General features: G+C 36.0%; 1 protein-coding gene and 1 non-coding gene across 5 annotated transcripts in view; both read right to left on the bottom strand.

Annotated features, from left to right (window-relative positions):
• Nucleotides 1–12,620, bottom strand: part of GRAMD1C (GRAM domain containing 1C) — a 96,203-nt gene that overhangs the window by 46,621 nt on the left and 36,962 nt on the right. For all 4 annotated transcript variants that reach the window (XM_024578040.3, XM_053918365.1, XM_053918366.1 and 1 more), the window contains 3 exons: nucleotides 12,081–12,184; nucleotides 11,256–11,351; nucleotides 6,140–6,220 (listed from right to left, as the gene is read on the bottom strand). In XM_024578040.3, coding sequence (XP_024433808.2) covers nucleotides 6,140–6,220; nucleotides 11,256–11,351; nucleotides 12,081–12,184 — 281 coding nt within the window. The remainder of the gene's footprint in view (nucleotides 1–6,139; nucleotides 6,221–11,255; nucleotides 11,352–12,080; nucleotides 12,185–12,620) is intronic.
• LOC112320715 (U6 spliceosomal RNA) lies at nucleotides 5,795–5,901 on the bottom strand. Its single transcript, XR_002976432.2, has one exon. It is a non-coding gene; the product is annotated as a U6 spliceosomal RNA (small nuclear RNA).

Here is a 12,620-nt window from a genome sequence, read left to right as displayed (position 1 = left end):
TTGTAAATATTTTCTCCCAATCCATGAGTTGTCTTTTCATTTTCTTGATAGACTCCTTTGTGTATAGAAGTTTTTTATTTTTATTTTGATGAAGTCCTATTTATTTTTTTTGTCACTTGAGCTTTTGGTGTCATATCCAAGAAACTACTGTCTAATCCAAACATTATGAGGATTTACACCTACAGTTTATTATGAGAGTTTCATAGTTTAAGATGTTACATTTAGGCCTGTGATCTATTTTGGGTAATATTTTGGGTACAAAGCAGGGGTCAAAATTCATTCTTTTAAATGTGGATATGTAATTGTTCCAGCACCAATAGGTTGAAAAGATTATTCTTTACCCTTTGAATTGTTTTGGCACACTTGTCAAAAATCAATTTATGGTCAATAAGTGTTGGTAAGATTTTATTTCTAGATTCTCAATTCTATTCCATTAATCTCTATGTCCAGACTTACGTCACGAAGTTAAGTGTACGCCTTAATCACTGCAGCTTTGTAGTAAACACTAGAAGAAAGAAATACAAGTCCTCCAATGTAATGGACTGAACTGTATCTCCCAAAATTCATACGCTGAAGCCATAAATATAGCCCCTAATGTGACTATATTTAAAGATAAGGACTTTAAGGAGGAAATTATAGTTAAATGAGGTTGCCACAGACTGAATTGTCTCTCGCGCCCCTCTGCCCCAAATGTCATGTGTTGAAGCCCCAACTCCCAATGGGATGGTATTTGGAGATAGGGCCTTTGGGAGATAATTAGGTTTTGATGAGGTGATGAGGGCAGGGGGCTTCACAATGGGATTAGTGCCCTATATAAAAACAACAGAGTTTGTTTCCTCTCTTTCTGTCCCTATGTCAGGTGACGATGAGAAGGCAGCCATCTGTAAGTCAGAAAGTGTTCTCACCAGAACCTAACCATGCTGGCATCCTTACCTCAGATTTCCAGGCTCCAGAACTATGAGACAATAAATTGAGATAATAATAATACTGATAAACAATAAAATGCAAGTTCTCTGGAATAGCAAAGTGAAATTTGTCTCAGTTTCTCAATTCTGATGTTTAAGCCACCCAGTCTATGGCATTTTGTTATGGCAGCCTGAGCTGACTATGACAAAGGTCATAAAGGTGAGGTCCTAATGTTATAGGACTGGTGTTCATATAAGAGGAAGAGACACTGGAATTGTGCATAAACAGAGGAAAAGCCATGTGAAGACTTAGTGAGAAGCCTGCAAGCCAATGAGAGTGGTCACAACAGAAGTCCACCGTGCTGGCACCATAACCTTGGACTTCCAACCTCCAGAACTGTGAGAAAATAAATTCCTGTTATTTAAACCACCCAGTCAAGTCTGTGGTATTTTGTCATGGCAGCCCTAACATACTAATTCATCCAACTTTATTCTTCTTTTACAAGATGGTTTTGGTTATTCTGGATACCTTGCATTTCCATATGAATTTTAGGATCCTCTTGTCGATTTCTACCAAAATGCTAGTTGGGGTTTTGATAGAGATTGCATTGAATCTGCAAATTAATCGGGGGGAGGGGGTTGGCAGTTATTGCCATTTAACAGTATTAAGTTTTCTGATCCATAAACATGTGATTCTTTTCATTTACTTGTCTTTAATTGCTTTCAACAATGTTTACTAGCTTTCAGTATGCATGTGTTACAGTTCTTAAAGTTATTCCCAAGTATTTTACTCTTTTTGATGTTGTTATAAATAAACTGGGTTTTTTGGACTGTTAATTGTCAGCATATAGAAATGTAATTGTTTTTTGTGTTTTGATAATGTATTCTGCAACCTTGTTAAACTTATTTCTAATAGGTTTTTATTGGGTTTCTTAGAAATATATATATATGTCATCTGCCAATGGAGATAGTTTTATTTCTTCATTTTTAAACTGGATGTGTTTTACCTTTATTTCTCTCACTTAACTTCCCTGGCTGGAACCTTCAGTATAATGTTGAATAAAAGTGGCAACAAAGGACATTCTTGTCTTATTCCTGACTTAGGGAGAAAGCATTACCTTACCATTAAATATATTAGCTTTTAGCTTTATCAGGTCAAAGGAATTCCCTGCTAGTCCTAGTTTGTTTTGTTTTGTTTATCAGGAACGGATGTTAGACTTCATCACACACATTTTCTGTATTGATTGAGATGATCATGTAGTTTTTGTCCTCTACCAATATAGTGTATTACATTGACTTATTTTCATATGTTGAATCAACCTTGTATAAATCTCACTTATTTCTAGTATATAATCTTTTCTGATGTTGCTGGATTTGGTTTGCTAACATTTTGTTGAGGATTTTTGTTTCTATATTCATAGGCATAATAAACATAATCATTGTAGTTTTCTTGTGATGTTCTTTGTCTGGTTTTAATACAAGGCAATACTGGCCTCATAGAGCAGGTTGTGAAGTGTTCCTTTCTCTTCTATTTTTGGAATACTTTGTGAACAATTGCTGTTAATTCTACTGTAAACATTTGGTCAGCATTCACCAATAAAGCTATCTGGGCCTGGGCTTTTCTTTGTGGGTAGATTATTTATTATTAACTCAGTCTCTTTCCTGTTATTGGTCTATTCAGATATTCTGTTTCTACTTGAGTCAGTTTCAATAGTTTGTAATTTCCTAGATCTTTGTCCATTTCTCTTAGGTTAACTAATTTTTTGGTCAATTTAGGTAAAGGTTTCTCCATTTTCTAGATTTTTTTCAAAAAAAGGGCTTTTGGTTCTCTTTATTGTTTCTATTTTTCTATTTTCTAGTTTATTCATTTATGTTCTAATCTTTATTATTTCCTTGCTCCTATTTACTTTGAGTTTAGTTTGCTCTCCTTTTTCTTTCTTAAGGTGGAAAGTTAAGCTATTATTTTCAGATCATTCTTCTTTTTTCATATAGGTGTTTATAATTATAAATCCCCCTCTAAGATGTGCTTTAACTGTATCTCATAAGTTTTGGTATATATTTTTGTTTTCATTTAACTCAAAGTAGTTTCCTTTATGGTTTTTTTATTTTACCCACTGGTTATTTAGGAGTGTTCTGTTTAATATCTACTTTTGATGAATTTCCCAAATTTCCTTATTATTGATTTCTAATTTCATTCCATTGTGGTCAAATAATGTATTTTCTATTATTTCAATCCTTTTGAATATAGTAAAGCTTATTTTATAACCTAGCATATTGTTTGTTTTGGAGAATACGCCAGGTATACTTAAGAATGATGTGTATTCTGTTTTGAGTGGAGTGTCCCATAGATGTACTTTAGTTTTAGTTAGCTTACAGTGTTGTTCAAGTCTTCTATTACCTCGCTGATCTTCTATCTGGTTGTTCTATCCATCACTGAAAGTGGGGTAATGAAAGCTCCAACTGACTTCTGGCCAAGATTGAGGCATAGGAAGATACACTTTGTCTCCTCGCACAACCAAAAGAAGGATAACAACGAATTTAAAAACAAAAAATAACCAGAACTGCCAGAAAACCAAACTGTATGGAAGTCCGACAACCAAGGAGTTAAATAAGAAACATTTATCCAGACTGGTAGGAGGGGCAGAGATGGGCAGCTGGGGTATAGAGGACTTGCGTGCAAAGCGGTGGCTGGCAGACCTGGTGGTCCCACATTTGTGTGCAGATAAATCGGAAGGAACCAATGGGGAGCAAGACAAACCATGCAACCCAGGGTTCCAGCATGGGGAAATAAAGCCTCAAAACCTCTGACTGAAAAAACCTGTGGTGGTTGAGGCCACAGGAGAAACTCCCAGCTTCACAGGACAGTTCACTGGAGAGACCCACAAGGTCCTAGAATGTAAACAAAACCACACATCTGGGAATCAGCACCAAAAGGGCCCAATTTGCTTGTGGTAGCGGAGAAAGTGACTGAAAGCTGGCAGAGAGCTGAGCAAGCAGCAGTGTTCTCTCTCAGACTCCTCCCCCACATACAGTGCCACAATACAGCTAAGTAGGTTGCCCCACCCTTGTGAATACCTAAGGTTCTACACCTTACTACATAATAGGCGTGCTGAGACAAAAAAATATGGACCAAATGAAAGAATAAATCAAAGATCCAGAAAAAATACAACTAAGAGATGAAGAGATAACCAGCCTATCAGGTACAGAGTTCAAAACACTGGTAATCAGAATGCTCACAGAAATGGTTGAGTATGCTTGCAAAATAGAGGAAAAAGTCAAGGTTATGAAAAGTGAAATAAAGAAAAATGTACAGGGAACCAACAGTGAAGGGAAGGAAACCGGGACTCAATGAATGGTTTGGAGCAGAAGGAAGAAATAAACATTCAACCAGAAAATAATGAAAAAACAAGAATTTTTTAAAAAGTGAAGAGAGGCTTAGGAACCTCTGGGACAACTTTAAACATTCCAACATCCGAATCACAGGGGTGCCAGAAGAAGAAGAGGAAGAGCAAGAAATTGAAAACTTCTTTGAAAACATAATGAAGGAGAACTTCCCTAATCTGGCAAAGGAAATAGGCTTCGAGGAAGCTCAGAGTCCCAAAAACGTTGCACCAAGGAAGCACACACCTAGGCACATCATAATAACATTACCTAAAATTAAAGAGAAGGAGAGACTCTTAAAAGCAGCAAGAGAAAAGGAGACAGTTACATACAAAGGAGTTCCTACAAGACTATCAGCTAATGAAACCTTATAGGCAAGAAGGGGCTGGAAAGATGTATTCAAAGTCATGAAAAGCAAGGACCTACATCCAAGATTACTCTATCCAGCCAGGCTATCATTTAGAATGGAAGGGCAGATAAAGTGCTTCCGAGATAAAGTCAAGTTAAAGGAGTTCATCATCACCAAGCTCTTGAAATGTTAAAGGGACTTACCTAAGAAAAAAGAAGAAGATAAAAAATATGAACACTAAAATGAGAACAAACTCACAACTATCAACAACCAAACCTAAAGAAACAAAAACAAACTAAGCAAAAAACTAGAACACGAACAGATTCACAGACATAGAGATCACATGGAGGGTTATCAGCAGGGAGAGGAAGGGAGGAGAATAGGGGAAGAGGTACAGGGAATAAGAAGCATAAATGATAGGTACAAAATAGACAGGGGGAGGTTAAGAATAGTATAGGAAATGGAGAAGGCAAAGAACTCATATGTATGACCCATGGACATGAACTAAGGTGGGAGAATGCTGGTGGGAGGGGGGAACAGGGCAGAGGGGAATAAAGGGGAGAAAAAATGGGACAACTGTAATAGCATAATCAATAAAATATATTTTAAAAAAAAGAAAGTTCCAACTATTACTGTTGAATTATCTATTTCTCCCTTCAGTTCTGCCTGTTTTTGTTTCATGTATTTTAGAGCTCTGTTATTAGGTGACATGTCTGTAATTGTTATAAATTCCTGAGAGATTTATCTTTTTATTATTATCAAACATACTTCCTTATCACTATTAATTTTTGGCTTAAAGTGTCTTTTGTCTGATATTACAATAGTCTAGCTCTCTTTCGGTTATTGTCTGTACACTGTATCTTTTTCCATCCTTTTACGTTTCATCTGTTTATGCCTTTAAATCTAATGTGTCTCTTATATTCAGCACATAGTTGGATCATGTTTTTTTCATTCATTCTGCCTATCTATCTTCTGACTAAAGTATTTAACCCTTTTAACAATTTAATGTAATGTCTTCAATTTTGCTATTTCTTTGTATGTGTCATGGTTTTTTTTTTTTTGCTCCTCTACTCCTCCATCACTGACTTCTTATGTGTTAAATAGATCGTTCTAGTGTACCATTTAAATTCCTTTAATGTTTCTTTTACTGTATTTTTTTTTAAACATGGAACGCTTCACAAATTTGCATGTCATCTTTGTGCAGGGGCCACGCTAATCTTCTCTGTATTGTTCCAATCTTAGTATATGTGCTGTTGAAGCGAGCACTCTTTTGCTGTATTTTTAAAGTTATTTTCTTGGTGGTTACCTTGGGGATTACAATTAATATCTTAACTTATAACTATGGATTATGTTTTACTTCAAGTTTCTTCTTGAAATTTAAATAGCCTATTCAAAATTAACTCCAGAGAAGTAAAAAGGAGCTTTCCAACTCACAAATGCTGTTTGAGTACACATTGGGAGGTTGCTCTTATACCAAGTACCTGCCTCTGGTATGAACACTTACCTTGTCTAACAGTGCATTCTGCCACAGTCTAAAGATACTGAGGTAACTTCTATCCCTTGCACCAAAAGATGTGAAGAAAAACTGAAAAGAAAAATAATAGAATAATTTGCGTCATTTTAAAAAAGGGGGAAAGGACTGTCATGAAGGTCTGCTGCAACTCGCTATGGTCAAAGCAAGCCAATAGGTCATTGCTGCCTACTTTATATACTATTTTTGTTTAACTTTTTACCACATTAGACAAAAAGTAGGTAATTGGTGCATAAACAAGGTATCTTCCAAATTACATCTTACAGCAAATAACATTTTACAATATTTACTAGGGAAAGGAGTTTGAAATATATTTATATATATATTTATATATTTAGTTCATCAGAGTTTAACTATGAAAATCAACCTAAATAAATTTATGAAAATAATTTTATGTATTCTAAACTTTGCTAAGAAATGTGATTTGGTAGGCACTTGAGACAAGTATAAATAAAGAATAAGAAAAATACAGTGGATTTCAAAGATAGATTTTTTTAAGGATCTTAATTTAAAATTATATCATATTTCATAGTCTTCTCAAAAGTCTAGAAATAGCTAGTCCCTGCTAATTATAGATATAAAACACCCATATTAACAATAAACTTCACTTTGAATGTTGTAGAAGAAAAACAGCATGTTTCAATCTATAATTCTGTTTGCCGTTAGTCCTATTTCTTCCTATGCATTTAAGTGGATTTTTGCAAAGTCACATTTTAAAATAGGGATTTATGAGAAAATCTGACAAGTGGCAGCACTAATACAGTTTCTCAGTGTATCATCTCTTTCAATCCCCAGTTAGTGACATTTTATAATTAAATGCTTATTTTAAGGAATGAGAAAGCTCAGTTCTATGCTTCACTTACTAAATAAAATGTCAAACTAATATTTTGGGTGTTCATATTTTTCATACAAAGATATTAAAGTGCAATTTTCCAGTTAATACATTAAAACCTTGCTATATGATAGGCTCCATATTGCAAAACTTTTTATAATTAGGATATAGCTAGCAGCTCTTCCAAACAGGATTATATACATAACATGTGACCTAATAATCACTACTTACTGTCCCCTATTCCCTTTCTTTAGATCAAATTGTTTTGTGGATTGTAAAAACAACCTTACAACCCTGTGTTCAGATACATAAATAAGAAAAACCTCCTATTTCTTTTCCCTTTCACCACTGTGTTATGCTTGCTTACTAATTCCCACTTCTTAAACTAAATAACTTATTAACATTATCCGCCTTGTACACAACCACCACATTCTCAACTACTTTACAGTTCCATCTTTCTGGATAATCTATGTAAATTATCATTTTATTTTATTGTTTGCTATATATCCAGCTTCAATAATTCATTAATAACTCTTGGTTCAATAATAACCTTAATTTGGGAGGGGCTCTAGATAATGATATATCCAAGCTGCTGGGGCACAGGACCTATGCTAGAACCTAAAACAACTGGAAGTACTATGATTCACCCTCCTTCAATACATACAACACATGAATCTTTAGTAGTGCAGATATTTTCCCGTGATGATGGAAAAAGAGACCACTGGATCACTATTGTGAGGTGGTGAGAACCAGGGTCTCTGCAATTCAACTCCCTGGGTTCATTTCCCGGCTCTACTACTTAGGCCTATGACTTTAGATCACTTTTCTTTTCTTTAGTTTCCTTATCTACAAAATGAGAATAATTAGAGTAGCAAATTTTGTGAGAATTAAATGAGGAAATATATGTAAAGAACTTAACACAGTGACTAGAACAAGTCATGTTCAGTAAATGCTAGTTGTTATCATTAAAATACCGAAATTCCACTACATAGATGGGAAATAGTCACACGTGCGCTTAAGGCATCATTAGGCCATTCACTGCAGCATCATCTGTAATAACAAAACACTGGAAATGAACTAATGGTCAAGGAAAACATGGTAAATCCATTCTATGGAATACTACACAGCATGTAAATAAACAAAGATAGGTCTATCTGTATGTGCTAACCTGTGACTCCACGAGGTAACATTAGGTTCTTTTTTAACGGGACCTGAAGACCAGCATGTATAAAGGGGTATTTATTTTAAAAACACAGCAAAACTATATGTTTTTATATATATACACACATAAATATTTCCATATTTATATATATATATATATATATATATGAATATAGAGAGAGAAACAAAAGAAGGCCTGAAAAATACACACCAAACTGATGACAGTGTTTTCCTCTAAAAAAAAAGCAGTGGTGTTGGGAGTTATAGGCATAAAAAAAGATGTTTAAGAATTGTCACAGTTTTTTAAGCATGGCAGAGGAGTGACAGAGGAAATGATGAATTAATTGTAAAATTAAAAGTAAGTTTATTTTAGTTCTTCTTCCCTCCCGAACAGTTCAGCCCTAAAGGTGTTGGTGGAACAGAGTAAAGTAGGCATCTCTCCTAGAGGTGAGGGTAGAGGTAGAAGAGCTTCAGTAGCCCAAAGCAGGGGCCAGAAAAGAACGTGGAGGTAGTCCACACTGAAGGGTTGCCCTGTGCAGGGTGTCAGAGCCCGAGTGGGTGAGCGGAGATTCCACAAACAGGAGTGATCTGGAGCACAGTGTTAAAACAAAAACAAGGTGAGGGGCATGAATCAGAACCCGGGGGGGTGCCCATGTAAATGGATAGGCTGGTGTGAGTGTCAAAGCCCAGGCATGGTGAAGAATGTGGCCACACACAGGGCAGCCTGAAAGGCGTATCAGAGCCAGAGTAGGTGAGGACAGCATGGTGAGATGGAGGGTGATTCTGAGCTGGGGAGTCCGAGCCTAAGCAGGGTGAGAAGGGTGACCGAAGTGACGGACTGGCACAGAGTATCACAGCACAAGCAGAGAATGGAAAGCATCCCTGTGGAGGGGTGACCTGGCGTAGGGCAAGGTGCACACAGGGAAGGTGCTTGGCATGCAGGGCGAGGAGAGGCTTCATAAGGAGACAGCATCCGTGTTGTGGTGGGATGGGCGACTCGAAGGGTCGGAAACCAAGCTGGATAAAAGGGCATCCGTGTGGTGGAGGAGTGGCAGAGGACATGAAGACTGGTTACATGCAGGCCAAATGATAAAACAAGTAAGCATGTTAAGGATAATGGTGGCCTGGTTTCTCACAGTCAGGGAAGGGAGTTACAAATATGAAAGGGAAAAAACAAAAATGAACCCTGTGGTTATGGTGCTGAGTAGCAATTACAGGTATTGGTGAGAACTCTGGTTTATGGTAGATAGGTAGCTAGATAGGTAGATAGGCAGATAAACGTTGATGCATATGTGGGTGTACATGTGTGCGTTGTGTATATGGGGATGCAATTATATATACATTATATATACCTTGTTCTGCCCACTCAGAGGTCTCAGGAACAATGACACCTCAATTGCAATGAACACACTGGCTTCTAAATATCCATCTACCCTAAAAGAAACCAGGACTCTTTGGAGATACGACTGATTCCAGGGCTGAGCAGGAAAAATCTGTAACATCTTGTGCTAAAAAGCAAGGAAATGCTCAAACAATGCTGAGAATAGTCAAAAGGACAGCAGATTTAGCTTGGGCGGGGGCTCCCATTGGCCAATTTTGTGACAATTTTAGAATCAAAATAAATAATGATAGTAATGGATTACAACTCATTGAATAAAACAAGAAACTATGAGATCATACTGATGTAAGTAAATAAATGAAAAATGTAAAGTTTCATGAGGAATAGATATTTACCTAGTTTCAAAGTAGCTTGCCACAAATTACTGTTACAAAAGAAAATAGACTAGCTTTATAGTCTGGCAGACACCACCTTAATGAGGTGATCAAGGCGAGTATCACTAGTATTGGCACAAAGTGAATGGTGTGTCATCTGATAGGACGCAACAGAAAGAACAGAGCATCACTTCCACGTTATTTCTGCCAAAACTTCATAAGCTAAATTTAATCACAAAGAAATAATAGACAAACACAACTGAGGGACATCCTATAAAATAACTCAACTGTTATTTCCTAAAGTGTCGAGGGCACAAAAGCCAAGGAAAGACTAAGGTACTGTTCTAGAATAAAGAAATTAAAGAGTATGGCAACTTAATGTAATATGTATTTCTGACCTGGGTCCATTTGTAACAAAGGATATTATTGGGAGTTGAAGAAGGTTTGAGGACTGAACAGGGTAATGATCAATGTTGATTTCTTGATTTTGATTCTTATGTTGTGGTCGTGCAGAGGACGTCTTTGTGGGACATACACACTAGAATATGTGGGTTGATGTCTGGGGTGATGAGGCTGTAGAGTAACAATTTACTTTCAAAAAGTTCAGAAAGGAAAAGTTCTTTGTACTAGACATGCAAGTGCTGTGTAAGGAGAGGATTATTTAAAAATAAAACAAAGTGCATTTAAGAAAACTACAAGATTCAAAGTATTACAATGATTCAATGTCATGAGAGCATTTCTGTCCCTGCTTCTATCTCTCCTTTTTCTTTATTTTTTCATTTCCCTCCTTCCTCTTCCTTCCCTTCCATACTTTCCTTTTTTTCCTTCCTGTTTCCTTTTCTTTCTCAACATTATGCTTCTAATGTCACACACAAAGCCCTAATTAATTTTTTAGATGGGTAAAAAAAGATTCTTCATACAACCCCACTAAGAAATGGCAGATATTGCAGGTGGATAAAAAAAATGATGGCAGGTACAGATGACCGCCATCCTGAAAATATTACAGTGATCATGTGTTACTTGTAAGCTACCCAAACCTCCATTTGCTAGAACCACTTGTTTTTATTAGTTGCTATTGTGCATGAAAAACAATTATGGAATTATTAAGGAGTTAGAAGTAATAAGCATGATTTGCTAATGCTTACTCTACTTCTCATAAAGAAAAAATGATAATATGAGAGAAAGTTGTCTTTAAAGTACAAAAATATGAGCAGTCATTTAAAGTTAATCATCAATAAGTATTTAAGTATACAGAAATCTAGTAGGATATTCAATGTTCTCGATTAGATATTCCTAACTCCAAGAAGAATTGCTTATACTCCCAACACTGAGGCAGATTTCCTCCACATTATGTAATAAGGCAAAGGTAGAAAAGTTTTTCACCTTTTCACCCTCTGTAGCAATCTGGATAGCATTTGGGATAAGTCGAGCAGTTTTCTCCTTGGTCATGAAGGTTATATTCTTTAAAGCAATAGAAATCTAAACACACAAAAAATGAAAAATCACAAAATGGATTTTTTCATAATACATATAACACCAATTCCAAGTATTAGCCTGATCTAATCGATACCAGAAAAACCTAAAGGAGGTAATGATATTAATTATATGCTTGCATTCTGTGAGAAAAACAGGGTAAGTTTTACAGTCAGACTTTCTTCCCTCCGGTAATCTCCCGCATCAATTCCTATCTCTCTAACGTTAGGGTGAAGTGTGAAAAGACATGTGGGAGTTCGTGTTCTACATTAACACACACACATAACATTCGGACAGCCTGTCACATAAGATATGACTTTGTCAGTCAAAAGCATATATATTCAAGCTTTTTTCAATCTGAAATCTTTCTCCAACTGTATTACGTATATAAAAACGGAGCTCAATGTATTAAGAAAAATAGATTACACACTTCTACAATACATACACTGTGTTAACACATATACAAGTATGGATATACAAATATATGTAAATTTACTTTAGGAAGGATAAGCGGTGATAGAAGGAGAAGACTGAGGGTGGTAAACACATAATACACTATACAGATGATATACTGTAGAACTGTATACCTGAAACACAATTTTATTAATGAATGTCACCCCAGTAACTTCAATAAAAAATAAAAAATTAATGAAGTACATTGCTTTTAGGAGGCCTGCGTACATTTCTGTCTATGAAATTACCTGTATTAACAAATCAAATCAAAATATGTCTTACTGTAGTTTCCCATCTGAAGATGTTGCTATGGAAACATAGCCAGTTTTCTGAAAGGTATAGTCGTCCCTGAAGCAAAATGTCCCTCTGAAGAGCACAAGCATAATCTATGTACACAAAAACAAGGAACAGCTTAGTCACAAAAATATGGCAACTTCATAAATCTTATACTACTTTAGTACGTGGGAAGTCATCACTCTTCATTCATTAGTTCACTCATTCATTCTTTCATTCACTCATTCACTTATTATTCTTCCTGCACCATGCACTAGGGCTACCAGAAAAGGACGTTACCCTCATGGAACACAGTCTAGAGGGGAAGGCATATAATAAACAAATACATTTATAAGTACAATGAGCAACGTGTAGAGAAAGCTGTAAGAGAATATAACAAGGCATACAGTATGGAGGATTGGGCAGGGAGAAAGTATACCAGGAAAAGTTTTTTAGAAAAAGTAATCTTTAAACTGAGATCTAAAGATCAGTCAATAAAGGGTCAGCTGGCCATGAGGGCATGGTGTGAGCAAAGGCCCCAGGGTAGAA

Source organism: Desmodus rotundus, chromosome 2 (genome assembly GCF_022682495.2).
Source record: "Desmodus rotundus isolate HL8 chromosome 2, HLdesRot8A.1, whole genome shotgun sequence".
NCBI lineage: Eukaryota > Metazoa > Chordata > Mammalia > Chiroptera > Phyllostomidae > Desmodus > Desmodus rotundus.
Note: the sequence above shows the minus strand (reverse complement) of the source record. Positions and strands in the feature narration are given on the sequence as shown.